Raw genomic sequence first — 22214 nt, forward strand, 5'->3', positions numbered from 1 at the left:
ATTTCCTTGATAAAAAGTGATCTCCATCTAGAAGACAGCTTTTCTTAGGAATCCAAAGGCAGGAATTGCTGTCCCCAGAAATTCTTTATTTTCTTCTTTCACCCAAGGCTGAATTGAACTGATGATCCATATTATGGAGCTTTGCTGGATGCCTGGTATCTACAGGGAGCACTCTGCCTGCTCCTTGGTCTATAATTCTGACATCAGGATGGATTGCAGAAGAGACCATTATAAAACTCCAAGACAAGAGAATCCCCTGGTGCTGCAGGTTAGTCTAAGAGTTAATTAACCCAACTCCAAGGTCAGGTGAATCACAACTTCTACAAAGAAAAAATTATAAAAACCAGGCAGGAGATTCTCTTAGCCGCTGCCCATTTTCACAACAGCCTCCTTCTTACATGCGTTTGTTTGGCATAAGAGCCTACGTCTAACAATCAGCATGAGATCCTACATCTATAAAAAAACCACAATGGAGAAAAATAAGAGTATCAATTCTCATTTCAGACACTGAATATAACGATTAATAGAGTGCCTGCATTTGGTGAGGAAGGGCATAATTAATGTATTTGGGAAATTTTACCACTTCAAAAACAGCTAAAAACCACTAATACTCAATGTAACTCATTGACTATTAGCAATTTTCATGTCTGAAACAAGGCTGGAGAAAGCTGGTTCGCATCCGTATTCACCACATCACCAGAGGCTCTTAGAATGACAGAAAAGAAAAAAAAAAAGGAAGAAGAAAGGGCTGTAGAAGGATTGTCACAACACAGAATCAACCCCACTAGTACATCCTTGTCAGACATTTCAGAAAGTACTTCAGAAGCCTCAGTGATGGAATAGATACAACCTCCTTACGTAATTTCTTCCTGTGTTTCACTATCCTACATGCTAAAAAAACAAGTCTATCCTAAATCTCACTTGCTGCATTTAGTCTTCCTAAAGTAACTTTTTCCACAAGGAACCATGCGAATGAGTTGTTCTCCCCTTTTGGCAGCCCCCTTTTGTGTGTTTATCAGCTCTCCCCTCAGTCTTCTATTCTCTAAAAGACAAAAAAAGCCTTCAGTCATTCCACTTCAGCCATGCTTCTTCTCCTTTACCTTGTTAGAAGTAGGAGATTCTATCCACACTAGTTAATAATGGTCAGGGTCCATTTGCTAGCCATGAGCGAAGTTCAAACAGGTGCTTCTTTCCCAAAGAGAGCGATCGTATCCAAACTGCCTCCGGGGAGGAGTCTCTGGCATGCTCCATCCTCCACACCAGGCCCAGGCATTGTCTGGGATAACACTGCTTGATACCAGCTAAAACTAACTTGATATGAGCACAAAAACGGGTGAAGAGCACAAATTTGATGAGCACAAATGAGGCTAGTGCTGGGGACCATGAATTCACCCTCTTTCTCTGGTTAGTTAAGAAGCCTATGAGGAACTCCTCAGGTTTACTTCTAATAGACAGTCTCCTACTAACTTCACAGCAGATTTGGACCGGCACACTTCTATATGACAGGCACTTGTTTGCCAATAGAGGTCATGAAGTCACAGAGGGGCCACCGCAAGACCCTTCAGCTGAGAAGGCTGCTCTCAACACTTCCTTAAAGCAAGGAGCCAAGTCTCTCAGCCCTGACTTCGGCACAGCATCTTGGCCTTTTTCCAACTCCAGCACCATGAAAAATGCTGTGACAGGTCTAACAGCTTCCCTCACTTTAATGGGTGAAGAATGGGGGGAAGAAAAAGACAGGGTTGGTAAAGAGTGGGAGAGGGTGCGGCACGGAAACACAAATCTGAGAATTGTTGAGGGAGGAAGGGATCTCTTGAGATCATCTAGTCTAAAGAAGGGTTTTTTTGTGTTCAAATTGAATTGCATGTTTTTAATTTGTTCCTATTGCTTCTTTTCCTGTCACTGGATACCACTGAGAAGAGTCTGGCTCCATCTTCTTTGCTTCCTCCCCATCAGATATTTATGGACATGGATAAGATCCCCCCCATGACCCTTCTCTTCTCCAAGCTGAAGAATCTTAGTTGTCTCAGCCTTTCCTCATATGAAATATATGTTTGAGAAGAAGTAAGGAACAAGGAAGTATTCAAGAGGCTTCATGTTTAGTGTAGGAAGTCTTGGAAACTTTGGGTACAATTTTCTTCTCTGTGGAGCAGAACAAATGATGAGACCAGGGCAAGAGCTCATGGAGAAACCCAAGGCAGGTTACTGAAGTCAATGTCAGGAGCTGAAGTCTCCAGAAAAACACATCAAGGTATACATGCTCAAAAAACCCCAAGGCTCAAAAACTATGGGGAGACAACACTGTACCAATATAAAGAGCAAACGCAGATCATGACTAGAAGCTAGGCTGAGCATCATGAAGGTCTATGAGGTGGCAGCTGGGATGAGGACCAACCCAGGCTGGAACCAGATCAGGCAAGAGAAAACTGAGGGATGGACATGGCAGGAGGAAGGCTCTGGAGTCAGGACTAGGAGAAATAGATGGAGAACAGAACAGGATAGTAAGCCAAAAGCTTGGCATTAGCCAAGACAATAGTAATAAGAAACAAGCCTGAGTTCCAAAAACCAGAAATCTGGGGCACAACTTTGGCCAGAAGACCAGTTGAGGAGCCATAAGCAAACAGTTGGACAGCCCCAGTTACCTGAGGAGTGGGGAGAAGCACCAGCCAGATTTAGGGACTAGCCCTCAGCCAGCTAGAGAGACCTACAAGTCCCACAGTGACCAGTATATTGATTTTATCCACGTTCCTGGCTGTTGTACTTGCTTGTTCACAGAACCATCACAGGATGCCTCACCACAAATGGGAAGAAAGTTCATAGTGTAGATAAACTCCAGATCACAAGACGAATAGGCACATTTCCCAGGCAGCTAAGCTGGCACTTTGTAGAAGTACTAGTGCTTATATAAAAGCACACAAATCCTTTAAGCAGATAATAAAGTGAATTACATATATTACTCAGTTAATGATTTTGTAGCTAATTATGAGGCATTGCTATCAGTTGCTAAACGTTGCTTGAGGTTATCTGCAAGACAGGACAGATGTTTTTGTTTTGTTTATTATTCCAGTTATCAATTTTCTGCAACTTTACAAGATTGTATTTTCTGTGAGCAATGATCCTATATACACATCTCAGAATCCTGGTATCCAAAGGCTAAAGTGAAACAAAATATGCAGACACCTTCCATGGTGATATATTCATTTGGGTTCATTCCCAAACCACAGGCTGCAAATATAAAAGTTCTTTAAATCCATGCTTCAGTTAATCATTCAAAAGGAAGCTTAGTCATTTCAATCTACTAATTAAGGACATTTTAATTCTAATTATCATGAGCAATAAAATATTCTACTTATTTCAAAAAAAACCAACAACAACAAATAAATGGGTGCAATCTGAGCAGAAGGAAAATCATCACAGCTGGTTGGTCTGGCTTTACTCCCTCAGTCTTTCTTGAAAAACAAAAAGTATTTCTACCCTTAATTCGAAAAAGGAATGCAAATGGCCAACTCTCCATAATCTCTGCTAATTTGTTCCACTTGTTCTACTCAGCTCAGTGGAGCTCCCACTCCACTTAGCACTTGTCAGGCCACATCTGGAATATTGTGTTCAGTTTTGGTCCCCGCTATATAAAACAGGTGTGGCCAGGCTGGAGAAGGTTCAGAGAAGGGCCACCAAGATGATCCAAGGACTGGGAAGCCTGTCATATGAGGAAAGGCTGAGAGAACTGGTTTTGTTCAGCCTTGAGAAAACAAGGCTTAGGAGAGACCTTATCACCATGTTCCAGTACTTAAAGGGTGGCTACAGAGAAGATGGAGACTCCCTTTTTACAAAGAGTCACATGGAAAAGACAAGGGGTAATGGGTACAACTTACTCCTGGGAAGATTCTGATTGGACAAAACAGGAAATTATTTCACAATGAGAACAATCAGCCACTGGAATAATCTCCCCAGGGAAGTGCTGGATTCCCCATCATTGGACACTTTTAAGCTTCAGCTGGGCAGGGTGCTGGGCCATCTTGTCTGGACCATGCTTTTGCCAAGAAGGTTGGACCAGCTGATCCTTGAGCTCCCTTCCTACCTGGTATTCTATGATTCTGTTCATAATTACATTAATTGTTAAAAGTGTGCCTTTCTTCTGTGTTCTTTTTTGATGTTATTAACAGGTAGCCACTGACTTTTAGTCTACCACTATCCTTAGCACCAAAAACCCTTTACTAAACTTTGCTTCCCCAGATGTTCTGGGAGCAGTCACCTCAATCACCTCTATCACTAACCACTTCTTAATTTTGCCTGACTACACTGCGCTTCTTGAATTTCTCGCTATTAGACTTGTTTCCCAGTTATTTAAACTTTCCTTCACTCCTTATGGAAACAAGGACTGGACATAACATCCCAGCAGCGGTGATTGAGCTGCCTGATATGGAGATAGTCAGCTCATACTTGACAGCTCCTGCTTAGACACCCAAGGACTGCATTAGTCCTATTTGTCACAGTATCACCCAGAGCTCAGATGAAGTAGATCATTGTTCCCAGAATTTCTCAAGTGCAAACTGGACTTCTTCACTTCAAGAACTTCTTTCTATGTAGTCTTGCTGGTAATGTTTTACAGTGATAAAGCACAGGACCACTAGCTGTTACTAGCCACAGCAAGTAGAGCTTCCACCCAGAGACTGCCGTGAGCCAAATGAAATAGGTTTCTTATCCTCCTGCCACACCAGTTATGTATACAACACTTCTCAAGACCAAGCTGTCTTTAGTTGGCTGGCCTTCTCCCAGATCATGAATTTACTTACCCCAAGACTTGACATCATTTATGGATTTTAGAGGAAACAGTTTTCCTTTCCGTGTATCATACTTGTACTTTTTTTTAAAAAAAAAAAGACTGTGTGTTTATATGGAAAAAGAGGGGTAGGGGAGAAGGGCAAATCAATTCAGGTTGGCTCCAGGACAAAAAAAATATTGTGAAATCAAGCAAATGTAACTCACAGGACAATCTCAAAGATGCAGTGAGGTGAGTAAAAGACCTAAACCAGAATAAAATATAACAACCCTTATCCATAAGAAGGAAAAGAATTACTATCAATTTTTTAAGCTGAAGTTCAAACCAACACAGAGAAATTTAATGCAAAAATGGTAATGATGACAATTCAATCTATGACTTATGGTTACTCAGTGAAATTATGCACTCACTCTTTGCAAGGCTGATGCTAGGAGAACTCAAATACAACCCGAAGAGAAACCGTTCTGATAGACTACGACACAACTAGCAGCCTCAGGTCAGAAAAGTCTCCAAGGACTGAATCCATGTTGACACAGGATTAAAAATTGCTCATTCTTTTAGAAAGACAAAACTCATATTGGCTAACTGATAACAACACGTACTAGGAACTAGTCTCTGGTGATTGGCAAATATATATCTCAATGGGAGTGCCACCAAATATTCCTTTTAGAAGCTATTTACTAAGCCTTGTGTTCTTTTGTGAATTTCTTGATACTGCTCTTCACGACCATTGAGATACGCTGAAACCAGCTCATACTTTACCAGGACGGAGCCAGTAGCTGGTGCGGAGGCTCCTGACCATGTTGTATAAATTCTGTGCCAGAAGAACTGAAAGAGCTGATCAAAGTAGTAATGTATGTGTAGTACTAGAGAACTACTACAAGGTTAACCTAGGGGAACCAAATAATGTAAAACAGAGGATCAGATGAAAATAATGTGAAAAAAGAAAGGATACTCACTCAGTTTTCTGAACAACAGGGAAGCTTCCAAGTCGTACATAAGCGCTCTGAATTCCATTTTCTTTCATTCCAAAAATCTGTTTCACGCTGAATGAATCCATCAGGTCAAATCCTGTCCATAACAGAAGTGTAAACACGAGACATTGATTAGACAGTGGGGCATGTCTTTAACTGTACTTGGGTAGTTATTTTAGCCCACAAACCCAGCACTTCAGAGATAAACCTTATTCTTGTTGGGAAAAGCCAGAACAAAATTCTGACATGGTCTAATCTGCTTAGTCCAAAAACTCAAAAACAAGCATAAATTCAATGCGTAACAAGTTGTGGAGAGATTAGAACAGAGTTCTCCAGAAATCCATAGTTACGGTTTGCATTGCCACAACACCCTGAAAGTGCTGTATAATTCATTAATCCTTATGTAGAAAAATGCACAGGTGCAGACTGAAACCCTTATTCATAGAATTACGGAACCATAGAATCATAGAATGGTTTGGGTTGGAAGGGACCTCAAAGGCCATCTAGTTCCAACCCCCCTGCCATGGGCAGGGACACCCCCACCAGACCCATCCAGCCTGGCCTTGAACACCTCCAGGGATGGGGCATCCACAACTTCTCTGGGCAACCTGTTCCTGTGTCTCGCCACCCTCAAAGAGATATTTTTTTTCCTTATCTCCAATTTAAATCTACTCTTTTTCAGTTTAAAACTGTTTCCCCTTGTCCTGTCACTACAAGCCTTGGTAAAGAGTCTCTCTGTTTTTGTTATAAGCCCCTTTTATATATTGAAAGGCCGCTATAAGGTCTCCCCAGAGCCTTCTCTTCTCCAGGCTGAACAACCCCAACTCTCTCAGCCTTTCTTAACAGGAAAGGTGCTCCAGCCCTCTGATCGTTTTTGTGGCCTCCTCTGGACTCACTCCAACAGTTCCATGTCTTTATTGAAAACCGCTAGTGCAAGACGCTTGACTACATACACTTTTCATATCATTTTAATATGAAAGTCTTAGTTCAATCAACTCATCATTACCATGAGCTATTAATCTTGACTGCAGACCTGTGTGTAAAAGTTCTGACTTTGTTCTGACAAAAGCTTATTAGCTCCAGCATAAACAACACACGTAGGTCTACGCAGCTCCAGTGTCAATATGGTCCCAGCCACAACGAACCCATGCTTTTGTGACATGAAGTCCCAGCTGCTAAACCCTGCCAGGGGTCATGGGGGTACAATTGTGCCATGCCCCTGAAGGCATACGGTTCCTGGAGGTACAGAACTGCGTGGATGTAACCATCCGGCTTTTAGTCCCAAACTGGTTCCACAGGATCCACATCCAAACTAATAGCCACTCCCAGAACCAGACACACTGTGGAGTTAGGGGCAAAAACACTGCAAAAGCCAGGTTGAGAGTGAGTGAGCAGTGAACCTGTGTTTTTCTTTTATTTGAGCTGTTCCAACCTCTTCTCCGCACTCATGCATGCACAATTACACACACTAACTCCTGTGGCTGTAATTCTAGCACACAAAACTGGTGATATTATAATAGCCTGTTTTGATAAATTGTTTTTAACCTATGGCAGAGCTTTTAAGTTTGTTCAGTTAGGGACCTCCTAAAACTTTTATAGGATAGATAAACAATTTTGTGTGGTGAACTTAGGTCCTAAGATTCTTAGGTCTCTTAATTGTCCTCGTGAACCTTTCACAACCCACAAGCTGAAAGCCACTGCAGGCCTCAAAAACAGCTGCAACAGGAAAAGGCACCCACCTAATGACATTATTCTTCAAATTTAAAGGAATAAATAGGTGTAAAAAGACCTTTCTGGGCCAGTCCCAAGGCAAATCAAGATGTGACAGCAGACAGCAAATAAAACATAAAGCTTCCATCATGGAGCTTTTTCAAAAGTAATAGCTTTTTCTGAGGAAATATAATCTCAATTGTTTGCAAAGACAGAAATGGCTGCCCGGTGCCAAGTTGAGGCCTTTTCTATTACAGTAACTTTCCTGGCTGTCAACAGCTTTTCCCTCCTGTCCACTCTATTTTCAGCAATTACTGGACATTCAGGAGGGCAAATAATGCAGTTAAGATGCCCCAGGGCCTCATGGCTCCACCTCATAATCACCTCTGCAACAACTCCACTGATACACCCTTCTGACATACTGTAATCAGCCACGATTGCAGCCATAAATCGTAGTAAATAGACCCTACCAGCACATGAGAGCTCCCTTCTGGCTATCACATAAAAAACATTGTGACCTGTCCATACAAACCCTCCCATAGCTCATTTCACCGTGCAGTCCATATCCTTCGCCTACACCAACCACAGAAATGCGAGGAAGGCATCCGAGCGTTGCTGTTAAGAAGAGACCACACTGACTGGCAAGGGAAATTGTCAACTATTCGCAGCAGCTGAGCTGTGAATGGCGAAGGCTGAAATGCTGCCCAAGTGACGTCGTAACGTCAAGTCACCAGAGTCCTCCAGCTGTGGAGTATTGCTCATGTCATGGAGCTCATTAAGCTCCATTGCTCAAAATACACGAGTGTAAGACACAGTGGCAAGAACTTCTTGCTAAGTTTCCCCATCACTAGTTCAGACCAAAACTTGCTCTCATCTTTCTCTAATGACTCAAACTAACATTCGCATCATGAACAACTGAGAAGTTGTGCACACTAGCATTCTTTTCCAAGGGAAACAAGTTAAGATTTGGATTTAATCTATCTCTTTTTTTTTACTTCTGAGCTTTCCTAACAACATGCAGTTTAGAGAGCTTAAATAACACCATGAAACATAGGCAAGATTATTAAAACTATTTTGCAAGCAGAACTTGCAGTACTGAAAATAAGTCACGCTCATAACTTAGACAGCCTCATTTGCATTCAGGATTGAATAAAGCACACAGGTAAATCATAATAGAATTTTTCTTACTCAGGCTATGGATCAGCAAATTGCAAATTTCTTGATACATATTTCATTAAAGAATGAATGAGGGTTGTTCTTTGAAAAATGTCATGTAAGTCCATGGGAAAGTTAAGCCCTAGATGTGTCAGAGTCCGCACTCAAAACCACCAAATGGCTTTGTTTTAATCACACTATTAATTTGTTCTGTGTCAAATTGAGATACGGCCTCCACTTTCCTTAGAAGGAGCTACGAAACAAACTAATTCATGTTTACAGAGCACTTTGCACGGGGTTCATCTGGCTAAATGTCAGCTCTCTAGACAGGGTAATAACGGAGACTCTCATTCAGTCAGGCACAGAGAGGGAAAGATTACAGGCGCTTCTAGGGAAAGACTAATCTCATACTAAAACAGATGCCTAAAGTGCATGTTTCTCTCCATTGACATAAAATGCTCTGGTTGCATGCTAAACTTCACCTAGTAAAGGTCTATAGTTGGTGAGATCGCCTCCACTCCTAGATATTCCATTGCTAACCAAGGCCCATGGAGGTAACAGACACTTTGGTTGCTGAAGGTTTTCAACAGCATCGCAGAAAATGTGGCATTGGGCCATACACTAAACAACAAAGAACTGTGCTGAGGATGAGATGCATCTCACCTAATTTTAGCTGTCTAAAAAGGAGACATCTGATGTATGTAGGTTGCCTCGGTTCCCTTGTGGGTCAGCAGAGATATGTAGGAGTCTCTAGGAAGACGACTGACCGCATCTGTCTTGGACCTATCTACTGACAGGCTGAATCACACTTTGTCAGTGCCTGCCTCCTTCAATTCAGCAGAAAGGGAGCCCATACAGACAGTAATTTTCACAATGCTGAAGCTGGGTGAGATATAGTCTTCTCATAGGGAATGCTGCCCATTTCGTGCAGTGAATGAAGCAGAAGAGGGGGAAAAAAATTAACTAATCACATATAACTTAGATTTACATTGTCTCATTTGCCATCCGGATTGAATAAAGGTTGCAGATTTTTAAATTCAGACTAGCAATATCGTAAGTTTGCTATCCTGATGATTCACTGTAAGAGTTTCCCTAAACAGATACCATTCCATTTCTAAGTGGGAGAAGAAACAAACAAACCCAAACTATTGTCATCTGAGCTGAGAAATTAGTCAAGGCAGATTGCCCAGGTGGGTCTGGAAAGAAGGCACACAGGGAAACCTTCAAATGAATTTGTGCTTTAAAGTAACCTCTAAGATTATGTCCGCTGAAAGACAATAGTAGTTGTTTAGCTGTTGTTGTTGTTGTTGTTGTTGTTGTTGTTATGTCTACTTCATATGCCTGGAAGCACTTTGAATTGAGTACGTTCCCTAGTGACTTTAGGAATGGAACTGGGATTGTGAGGGAGACGGCGGGATGCTTTTAATATAGTCTTGAACCACAATGTTAATGTGAAACATAGGTGATGCTGTAATTTCTCCGACACTTGAAGAGGTTTTTTCACCTGGCACTGCCTGGCTGCTAAAAGTGCAGTGGAAACAGTTCACTTGCATCTTTCCACAAACACCTCACTTGCCGTTTAGTCTGTCCTACAGCATTTCTGGGCTGGAGCAACAGCAGAAGCATGGGCTGTCCATTGGTTTTTCCACCACCAAGAAGGGGCCACGTTGTCAGTGCCATAGGGAAAATGAGATCTTACACGTAGCTTTCCAGTCCTCTCCACAAGTGAAACGTGAAAGAACAAACTTGCCTAAATTAACAAGGACAAAGCTACTGTTACCCAGTCATTGCACCACGCTCAAGCTCAGGATGAACAGGTGGGACTTTCCTGTTCTCAGCTGCTTTGATTTAAAAGCTGGGCTTTTTTTTGTACCAGGGCAGGTGTGGTTTCCCAATTGGCTTGTAAACTATTTAATCAGTAATGTCATAAACATGGCAATTAATAAGATAAATAATGCTCTTTGATCATAAGCCTTCTACTTCATTATAGCTACTAAAACAATATGGGGGCCACTGAAACCCTCTAATGTGATTACATCTCCTGAAAAGCGGCACACCCTAGTCCATTAACGTTAAAATTAAAATAGTGACCTGAAAGAGAAGCTCAGATTCCTAACAGCATACTTGGCTTGAAAAGCAATTTCTTATGCACTGCTCTGCTGATCAAATTGGCCGAATGTTTCTTTACTTGCAAGTAATAGTTCCCTTACAGGAAGCAGCCCATTTTTCCAGCATCAGAAAATACACTCAGATCTGCCTGTTACACAGAGAAGATGGGCAAAACTTGGCACTGGGCAATTTCTACATCATCTAACTAATGTGCAACCAGATTCTCTTTTACAGGAAAGACATCCACACTGCACCCAACCACACCATAAAGCGTGACCAAAGCATGATCAAACAGCTCAGTCCAGTGGTCCTATGACATTTGTTTCAAGATAATTATTTCAAGACCAGACTAAAGGGGCCATGGTTGGTTGCCCTGAGTATGAGCTGGATTTCTGCCTGGCTCCATTAAGGATCTGATATGGACGGCATCGTGGCAGCTAGTCTGCATGTTGAGATTTTCTCTTCTGTCCTGTGTTCAGGAGAAAAAAAAAAAAAAAAAAACCAAAATTAAAACAGCACCCAGAAAACCAGAAAACCAGAACAACAAAGGGAAGTTTTAATAGCCAGGAAACACAGCAGTGTACACGTTTGGAAAGTCTCTTCAAAGTAGGACAGAGGCATTAATAGCCTGAAGAAACCTTACAAGAAAAGCGTCCTACTTTACTTCCCCAAGGAACCCAAGGTAACACCCACAGGGGGAACCACTGGGCTACTCCTAATTGTGAAAGCTTCTGGTGAGACAACGGCTTGGAGAGGAATGTGGAAAGCAGGTGAGAGAGGAATCGGGAAAGCCACTGGACATCAGAGCCTCAGGTGATGTGTCCGGAACATATTTATTATGGAGGACTTCCAGCCACGAGCATTAATATAAAACAAAGCAACTTTAGCAGGAAATGCTCCATACCCTGGTTCTTGCTTAAACTCTCAGCTGAATTATCAGCCTTGTCAACATACTGACAGAGTATCACCAACAGCCAAGGTCAGGGAGGTTGTCATCAGCTACTGTTTCTCTGAAACTTCTGAAAATAGCAATCTGTATTGCCTGTGATAAAACAGCATGTGTTACTTTTACTAGAGGGAGGTCAATGGCAATAAACTTTATGGTAGACTAGAGGAGTGTACAAATTCCTAAGAAGAACAGTATCACTTGGGAGTCTTTCAGCAAATACAAGATCTTATCAATTTTCTTGCCTAACAATTCTGCAGTCTTGAAAGTTAAGCTTTCATGCATTGCCTGTGCTCACAAGAAAGAGTCTGTGTGCTCACAAGATCCTGAACATCCCTTTCAGTTCCTCCAGTATGGTCTGCAAGGCTATTACTACTATAGAGAGCCCTCATTTTTATTATCTGTCTTAGTTAATTTCTGTGGTTCTTTAAAAATAACAGAAAAAGATGTTGTTGTACCATATTTTAAAGTTAAATAATGAATTTAACCACCTCTGTCCGGCAATTAGGAATTGAAGGCAGAGTGTAGATGAGAGGTATTTTTTTCCTACTGTATCTAAACCTTTGGCATTCTTATCTAGGCTGGAACCATCTATTTCTGGACAGCCAAGCTGTGCCTCAGTTCAGGGCTGGGATAGAGTAAAAGTGTCCAAAGCCTGAATGGGACACCTACTACTTGATTCAACATGTTATTGTTATAGCATCCATCATCTGCTACAGCACTTTTGCTGTTCCTGTCATTCCTTCCTCCACCGGAAAGGAAATCCTGGCAAGAGCTGACAGAGCATCAGATACTAGGGATGTTTTTAAGAGCTCACTAAAGTCTCCGTCTCCAAGGCTCTTCCACCATGCTAAAATTACCTACATCCATATCAGTGTATCACTGCCCCAACCGTAGTTCCACTTGGCAACAAGAAGTAGTATTTAGGAGGGGATGAGATGTACACTGATGCTATCATCCTTCAACGTCCTAGTCTTCCTGGCATGCCGGCAGGAGGCTCAGAAAGCCCTTTTCCTCTTTCTTGACAACCAGCTGCTTGGGTTGGTGAGATGTCTACGATGACAACAGTGGGTTCAGTGTCAAAGCAGCCAGACACTATATCTTGACATCGCCCCAGCATCCCTGTGGGGCACACGGGTGTCACTTGTTTGCTCATGGCAATGTAGGGCAATGGGTAGGATCAGAATCCTGCAGCTCAAATAGTGGTTATACCTGTCTCATTGAATGATTGTAAAAAGGAGTTTGAGAGAAAGTCTTTTGCTGGACTTTTTAACTCTCTCTGGCTGTCGAAAGAAGTGATTTCCAAAGACTTAAAATGGATAAGAATTCTCTCTTCTTGTACTGTTGACCTCTCCAGAAAAGACAGAGAAAGCAGCAGTTTATATTTTGCATGGATAATTCACCCCACATCCAGCACTCCCAGCTCAACAGTTTGATTCAGCATCATCAGCCAGCAGCGATTATCTGACTTATTCCCAAAGCATTAAGGACCGCACCGCTGGAAGAACGAGCCACAGAGATTTACTGGCTGCCCACAAGCCCTGCATGAAGTAGCGTGGTGAGTAAAGGGGTTGCAGAAGTCATTAAAAAAATTAATTTGCTATATTTTACAAGCAGCTTGCAAGGGAATTTTGGGACTATAAAATTTTTGAAAGCCTATAGATTAAAGGGCCTCAAGGGTGTTTTAAAGAGGTTCTTGCTATTAACCAATTGCCCTTTCTTTCCACAGATGTTACGGTTGGGATTTAAGCAGCACTTCATGCTGGTGTGACTTCCTTCTCACCAGATCCACCAGACTTCAGTGAAGAGAGCATCTAAGAGCTTAAGCTAATAACGAGGCTTTGCGGAAGCACACGGAACAGTTCTTACGGCAGCAGGTGAAGGTATCGTCCATCAAGCCTACGACCATCTAGGTGATACTCCATAAGGTGGATTAGAGAACCCTTTAGATGGTTTTATAACAGTAATAAACCAGATTTAACGCCAGTACATAATGCCACCACTCAGACTATTGGTGTACCAATCCCGGTTTGCTTCCTCTGCATCATGACACTTGGGAGACACAATTCCTACTTTTTCTCGGTGCCTGCAAAGCAGCACCACAAGAGTCCCATGCAGATGACAAAAAGAGCTTTGTCTCAGCTCGAGTGCCTATCCACATTTCAGATTATCAGAAGCAGGAACTCTGCTTGAGGTGGAACACACACTTATATCTCAAAAAGAAGCCAGCATCAGGAGGCAGTGATGCAGGTGAGGAGGCGGTCACCAGGTTGAACTACAGGCCACTCTGTTTCTGAAACATTAACCTAAATCTTCAGCCAAAACCAGAGGGGACAGATAGAGCACTTGGTACCCTTACACAGGAAGGATAACACTTCAGGAAAGATAAAAGGGATACAAAACCAGTAAGAGAATTAGTCCAAAGAGAGAGTATGAGATTAGTCCAAAGAGAGAGAGAGGTCAAAACCACAAGCAAATGAATGAGTACACAGTTATAGCCGTCCCACCTGGTGGGAAGGGCTGTTGTAATCTAACCCCCAGCCTGCTGTAAAAACAGGAAATAAATACATGTCTACCGCAGCTGCCTCTGAGGCAGCACCTTTCAACACCCGATCTCATGTGAGTAACACACCACTTTATTTGATGCATTGTTCTGTTTATCTACATCAGTCCACTCTTGCCTGTTTGCCTCTCGGTTTTCAGACAGTTGCGAGTGGCGTATTGAACGACACTGAAAGCTGGTTTTGACACTGAACTCTTTGCCTCATTACTGAAGGCTTTTCTGTGTTGAAGTCATTCTCCATTTTCCCAGTGATGGACATTTGGCTTAGTGCCACGGGCCCTCTTTCACCTCCTTTTCTGCTCCAGTGATTTACAAGATTAAACAGAGGTTCATTATTCCTTTGATGTCCTTGTACGCCAGATAGGCTTGCACCAGCTGAACTTACCGGGACTATTTGTATTAGGTTCTGATTTTAATTAGTTCCTCTATTTTGAAGTTCTCTTTTGAGTTCCTCAGGCCCTAAGGTGCTCTGTGTTCCTCTGGAAAGCCATAAAAAGGCATAACTGCAAACTCATCACTTGGGATAGCAGTGGGGAGGGGTGGACTCTACACTGCTTTGAGTAAAGGTTTTGTTGGTAGCACCCAAGAGGACTCTATCCATATAGCTGGGAAAAATGACAGCCGATAAGCAGTTACAAGAACAGAGTGGCAGAACCGATGAATCCAACATAACTAGCAACAAGTGTTACTGCTTGCTCAGACAAGAGGCTGGTATGATTTTTTGGGTAAGGAAAAACATCTTACTAAGACATAAACTGCTAGATTCTCCTTGTAATGCTACTATCTGGGCTATAAGGAAACCCCATCAAGATGTTATTCATGAAAATAAAAATATTCCCCTTAATTTTAGGCACTACGAGCAAGGCCTAATATGAAAGCAGGTGTGGACTGTTCTCTAAGAGACTGTGGTGGTTGCTTTATGCCAGATGATCAGTACCTACAGGTACACCAAAACCTGGCCACAGCTGCCATGAGGGACCATTCGCATCAGACAGACTGATTTAACTCTAAGCATTAGGAGGAGTTTATCGAAATTGTATATGTGCCTTCTTCCCATCATGTGTGCACAATGACCAAAAACCCTGCACTGATGAAGAATCTGTGGGATGGTTTCTCCAGGTCACTCTTTTGGAGCAATCTTATTCTCAAGTAGTCAAGTATTCTCAAGTAGTCAAGTATTCTCAAGTCAAGGAGCTCCTCAACCCAGCTCTGTTGGTGACAGCATGGTTATTCATACCCTGCAGGATGCTTGAGTGTTTCCAGGCTCCTAATCCAGATGCACGTTTTGGTGGCACGCTACTCCCTGTTGGGGTGTCCATACCCTTTCACTTCCCCATTCTTTAGTTTCTGTAGAAGGGAAATTCCTTGGTACATAGGCCCAAAAGAAATGACCATAGGTCCCCATGCTGGATAACTGGAGAATCTGAACACCGGGCATGCCACAGTGGACATCTAATGCACAAGTTAGAGCTAGCCCGTAGGACTGCAGTGTCTGCACTTAGAAGTCACAGATGACTGCTTGACCCGGTTTTCTTGGAGTTACTGGGTATTAAAATGTCCTTGAACACAGGTGAATCATTTGGCAACCTCTGAAAAACTTCAAAGATCTTTTAAGTGCAATGATCTAGGCTATAATGCTGAGATTAGCCATTGCACAGTACATAGTCTCCTAGAAAGCCAAGATAAAACGGACTTGTAAGGACATCTGCAGTGAAGATATTCCACCTGCCAACCCAGAGGACAAATGCACCCCACAGCACAAGTCCAGCCATTTTCTTCAGCTCACAGAAGACTGAAATGACTCTTGGGATAACAGGTAGAGGTCAGCTGCTACTTTTCCTATTTAATTCTCATGGATATACAGCAGCTGTAGCCAGATGTATGTATATCTAGAACCCCATTTCAAATTCAGCTCTCCAGATGCTTAGAGAATGAAAAACATCAGCATTCAAGTCAGCACTAATTAGTCTTTATGAGATTTTGTATGGGGAACTTCCTAGGGCAAGCGGGGGAGAGGGAATAAGAAGCCCTTAGCCCTGTCCCCATTGTCATTGCCTAATGACAGGTCGCTGAAAAACACGACGGCAAAGTGCCTGTGCCATGGCACAGCAAAGCTTCATTCTTCTGCCCCACCTCCCAGAAACGTCGTAGCTGCATCCAGTCCTGCCTGTATGGGTACAACACTGAGGATGAAGAGCAGAGTAGCTGGTGTCCACACGAATAGCCAGCTTCACCATCACTGCATATGTGCAGCCCTTGCTGGTGACCACTGTGTCTGTGTACCTACTGTCTGAAGACAGTGATCCGTTACAAATCTCCGCAGCTATTCACGGATTTTCCCCTTGCCTCTCAGGGGCTCCCCAAGGAGACGATGAGAGGGACAATACGGACCGCCAAGTGCAAAGGGAGGGCAAAACGCCCATCACACAGGCATCACAAAAATGGTTTTGTCCGTGTCCCCCCCTCCAAGGACATCGGTCTAATGTGCTCATTCTGCAGGTTCAACAGCCTGGACACTCCAATTTCCTCCTGCTACCACATGTTTTAGTGGGCAAATATAAATAGTCCCAGGGATATTATAATTAGCTGGTGAGTCACTGGCATCTCTGGAATGCGAACCCTGTGCTGCAAACCGCAGGACACTGGAGACAGGCTGACAGTTAAACCCAGCCACGGCAGTCTATAATTGTAGGGTACTAGTTTTACAACTAGAGCCTCTATCGTAAAATGCCCAAACATCCTTTATAGAGCTACAGAAAAACACAGGGGTCATAAATACGCTGGCATATTGCTCATTTGCGCATGGATGTTTCTGAGATGGGGAAGAGAGTTAGAGGCTGAGGTCAATCTGTGGTACAACCCATAACGCAATTTCTGCTGTTGCTCATACATACAGCCTGTGCGACTACTTAGGAGTTAGAGTCAGGGCTTTTATGTTCCCTCCTTGCCCCATTAACACCATCAAGTGTGGGAAGTATAACGTGATGTAGTGGTTGGAAGTATCCCTCCGCAGGGTTAATTTTTCTTAGCACTTTATGGAAATCATTGCAAGTCTGTCTTTACTTCTGTGGCAGTTTTCCTCCAAAACCAGCAGTCAGTATCTGTTGAGGAGCACTATCTCCTCTGGTAGATAATGTTGAGGACTGGAGCTCAGCCCGTTTTTAATTCTAGGGATCATCCAGATTTCTGCAACCAAATACCACATCCCGCAGGTCTAATTTAAAATACAAATAATTCAAATGTGAGGTTTTAAAACCTCAAGAAGTATAATTAATTTTCAATAAATTTCATGGGTTTTGTCGATGCAATACAAAGGTTCATAAAAATACACAAGGGGCACATCTTCAGGGTGCCAAATGTTACCATTGTTTTTTCCTTCCTGGTGATGATTAACAGTAGGCCATGGTCCTTTGTTAAATGCTGACGGAACCAAAATGACAATTCAGCAAAATATGAGGTATTAAACATTACTAACTGTGGTTTTATTTCTAATACTTCAGGGCAGATGAGTTAAACCCTCTTTTGTCTTCATTCTTCTACTTGATAAAAAGAAACACCACGGTACCCCTAAGGGTGCTGTAAGAACATTGTTTGAATTATCATTAAGTATTGCTTTAAAAAATCAGACTTTCTGGAAGAGAAACAGTGTTTATCCTGGTATTCTAACCAGATTTCTTGCTTTCTTTCAAAATTCCCCATCTGATTTGCAATGCATGCAGCAACATTTATATTCTGCATTTATACGTTATGAACTGTTAAGCAGATGCTGTTTCACTTCACTGCCAAAATTTGTATCAGAAGTAGAGTTAAGCTGCCTATATGTTCTTACCTCATGCAATCCTATTTCACTGTGACAGCTCTTACCGAATGCTACAGCTAGTGGTTTTTTATTTAAATACTATGATACCAGAGGGTCGTAGAGTACAATCCTCTGCTATGGGAGGGCTCGTGACTGTCCATCACTGTTTATTTGTCTCCATTACTACTTCCCCGTTGTTCCAGTACAGCTGGAACAGTTCTCTGACAGCTTGAAACCTTCTTCTCACATCTTGAATGTATCTCTTAGACAGCTGATACCCATTTCTTCTCATGATCATTGTCCTTTAGCTTGAGTGATTCCCCTATCTCCCTTCCACTATTCCCCTGATCTATTTGCAGAAAGCAATAGTATCTCCCCTTTCCACCTGCACACTGCAAGATTAACCAAAACCCAGTTTTTTAATCTCCTGTTTGAAAATAGTCTCTCTGGCTCCTGAACACGCTAATAGCTCCTCGAGGCTGAATCCATCTTTCCTGAGCTAAGGAGGTCTGAGCACACTTTTCTAGATAAGCAGTAACCAAAGCCCTGTCCACTCTCATGAATTCTTCCCTATCTCCACAAGACCTACGTCACCTTGTCCAATGTCCTTTGCCTTTTCCCCAGCTGTACAGCACTGTGACTTACAAACACCTGCTGACCAAGACACCATCAGTTTCCAGAGTATGAGTTTATAGCACAAAGTCCTGCTATTGATCCGTAAGTACAACAACAAGCCTTTTAAACTAATAGTCCCAAGTCAGTTGGAAAAACCTCCCAGGTTTTTGAGGTCAACCAGTTCCTCCTTCAAGGATATTGGGATCAAAATCTATATAGCGGTAACTCACAGAGAAGGTTAGACCTAAAACTGAACCCTGAGGAGGTCCACCACTGTCTGCCCTCTGGCCTGTTATTCCCTTTCCTAGAAACTTCATCATTATCTCCCTGCTAGCCAATTTCTGGCTCCCTTTACAACAACTTGTATTAATCTCTACCCTTTTTCACTTTGACAGTAATTTTCAATACAGCACTCAACAAATGCTACTCAACTCAACAGATAGATGAGATTTACTTAGTTCTGTTTGTCTAAAGAAAAAAACAAAAAACTCCTGTCATTTAAAAGGAAAGATCAGTTTGAGCTGTTGGCTCTCTTCCAGCTCATAATGTGCTTTTTGACGCAGTTATTCACTTCATTATGCATGGAGCGACACTCCTCACCCCTACTCTCAGCCCCCGACTTAAAATCCCATACGCCTTCCACCTCTCAGTCACACCACTGGTTCCCTTCATCTCCCAGACTTTGTACTTTTATAGCTCATCTTGTGATTTAGCTTCTATCTTTTCTTCTACTAACCCAGCGTGACTCAGTTCACATTCACTTAGCTGCAGACACAGTCCTATAGGTAGGAGGTCATGCCATAGCTTGTTTGCAGGTAGGGTATACAAGGAAGGGCTCGCATTGGTGATGTTCTGTGTGAAACAATGGCCTGTGCTGCCTGCCACTGCATTTCACCCATTAAAAATATACGAAAAAAAAAAAGGAAAAAACAGAAAGACTTTTGTCCCTCTTAGCTCCAGTTCTGATATCTTGCCACTGTCTGAGAGAGGGAAGAGGTTTTTAATCTGAGAAGCTTTTTAATACAACCTTCCCTGTCCCCAAAATGAGGTTTAAGGCAACTTCCACTCCATGGGGCAGCACTTAGCATCCATCTGGAAATATGCTTGCGCAAGATGTAGCTCTGAAGTTCTGTGTTAGGAGCCTACTGGGCAAGGATCAATTCTGGTTGTCATTAAGCTTCCAAGTAGAGCACAGGATAGAGGTGTTAACTTCAAACCCTTGAACACAGGAGGACCTGGGTAGCAGAGGAACAGCCTCCCTCCAAGGCTGTCATCGGTGAATCCGCAGAAATTCCAGAGCCAAACCGCTCCGATGAGTGTGAGGGAGCAGGAGGCAGGCTGCTCCTCAAAACTGAAGTGCAGTCCTCTTGGGGCAGAATGGAAAAGCCTTTCAGCAACAACTAACAGCACGATGCATCCTTTTGGAAGAAGAAACACAGCTCACTAACCCAACAGAAATTTTCCAGTTACTTTAGCTGGGGCAAGGCAATGATTCTCTGTTGGAATTGGACCCAAGGCCCAGAGTCTCCAGAAAATGCTATAGAGAATGTAAGGAGTATATAAGGAATGGAACAGCATTTTGGTCCTATACTAATCCATCTCCAGCAACAGAATGACCCTTAGCAGACAATATCCAAACAATTTTTTCCAGAGAAGAGACATACATTTTCCTAATCACCAGGAACAGGAAGAGAAAGTAATTGTTGTTGTTGTCCCACCATAGAGGTGCAATCAGGAGCCTTCTACAAATCTTCCTGTATTGGTGGAGAGGGACCAGATATGTCACTTTAATTAAATACTAAGAAAAATCCCGTCATTAAGTCACTGCATGGCATGGTAGATGTTTACACTTTACAGTGAACAGAGGTTCCCCAGGTCAAATAAATGACAGCCCTATCAGTCCTGCCAGGGGAACAGACGTTGCAATAAATGAAATTCTCTTTAGATATTAGGGAAAAAAAATAATTCAGTGTGATAGTGACCAAACTGGAACTGTTGCCCAGAGGATCTGTGGAATGTCCATATTTGGAGATACTCAAAACTCAACTGTACGAGGTCCTGAACAACCTATTTTAACTTGAAAGTGAACTTAACTTTGAAGTAGGCCCTGCTTTGGGTAGGAGGTTGGGTGATTTCCACAGGACACTCCCAGCCTGAACTAGTTTACAGATCTAAACCAGCAAAGGCATCTTCTAAGTTAAAATGCTGAATGTTGACTTACTTTCTATGAGGGAAGTGGAAATTGAAGATAAAAGGAAAAACAAGCCAAAAACTTTACAGAAGAGCATAAGTATATGTGTATACATATATAAATACACATGCATATATGCATCTGCACCTCGCTCTACTCAAAATTTTTGCTCCAGACCTGAAGTAGGATTCTTGTCCTGAAGTGGGATTCTTGTCCTTTACACTGCTTAACAGAAGATATCTTTTTGAAGTCAGATAAAAGCATAGAGTCTATTAATTGATATTATATTAATATCAATATTATATAATAACTTGAATTAAAATTCAGTTTAACATGAACTAGACATAGGCAGCCATTTGCAACTCCATTCTTCTGGAAAGGATCACACAGAAGATGATCATCCTAGGAGGAACACAATCCTCCTACACTTTTTGAGCATCAGCTTCCACTGCAAATCGGTTCATTCAGAATCAGTACAGCATTTGTGCAGCCCAGTGACAGAAGGACTGTCAGAACAGGTTAATGCAAGACCTAGCAATAGACAGCAGTTGAAAATGGGTGTTTGGGGTTTATGAGTTTGGGTTTAACAACCAGAAAAGGTGTTACCACCCAGCATTATCACAAGCTTAGATGTAACCAGGCTGCAGCCAAAATAAGCTGCCTACAGCCGGCACAGTTGGAACTGATATTTTGTGCAGGCAGTGAAAATTCCCCAATGAAAAAACTCCGAGCGAGTAGCAGAGCTGTCAAACCTTGACCATTTCTACTCATAATAAAGTCACAGAAGAGCCTCCAGCTTCCCATTGCAGTGACTTATGTTCTTGGGTCTGTCACAGATACTCCCAGTACATCCTTGATGGGCAGGTTTTCTCTGACAACAGCTCAAACAGTCGGGGTGGGAGGGCTAGAAAAGAGGTGCAGCCTGCACATATATCTGACAGATTAAGTCCTTCAGCTGGCTGGAAACAGAACTCACAGAAAAGCAGAGATATCACCAGACTGGCTTTCCTCTCGATTTTTAACCAGTGGTTCAGAAAAGATGGTTCTTCTTGGGACTTCTTATCTTTTCTTTGTTTTGTTTGTTTTTTTTTTCTTATATACACATATATGAGCATTCCTTCAGTGGTAATTACCATTGTGCTTGGACGTCCCACAACAATCACAGATCAAATTAATGGACATTAAAACTCACCAAATGTGGAGTGGTAAAAAAAAAAAAGTAATCTCCAAGACTTATTGCATTCTTCTATCTACTACACTAAGCTCCGTTGGCTTTATAATTTGCTGTCTTATCAAAAGAAAGCTCATGATTAATTTGCTGTCGACGGTCAACAGATAACTCTTTTCCAGCCCTGCAGTTTCTAATGTAATTCTC

General features: G+C 42.3%; 1 protein-coding gene across 1 annotated transcript in view; it reads right to left on the minus strand.

Annotated features, from left to right (window-relative positions):
* Positions 1-22214, minus strand: part of COL22A1 (collagen type XXII alpha 1 chain) — a 244803-nt gene that overhangs the window by 152690 nt on the left and 69899 nt on the right. The window contains exon 5 of the mRNA XM_063327586.1: positions 5737-5848. Coding sequence (XP_063183656.1) covers positions 5737-5848 — 112 coding nt within the window. The remainder of the gene's footprint in view (positions 1-5736; positions 5849-22214) is intronic.

The sequence above is a fragment of the Chroicocephalus ridibundus genome, chromosome 2 (assembly GCF_963924245.1).
Source record: "Chroicocephalus ridibundus chromosome 2, bChrRid1.1, whole genome shotgun sequence".
Lineage (NCBI taxonomy): Eukaryota > Metazoa > Chordata > Aves > Charadriiformes > Laridae > Chroicocephalus > Chroicocephalus ridibundus.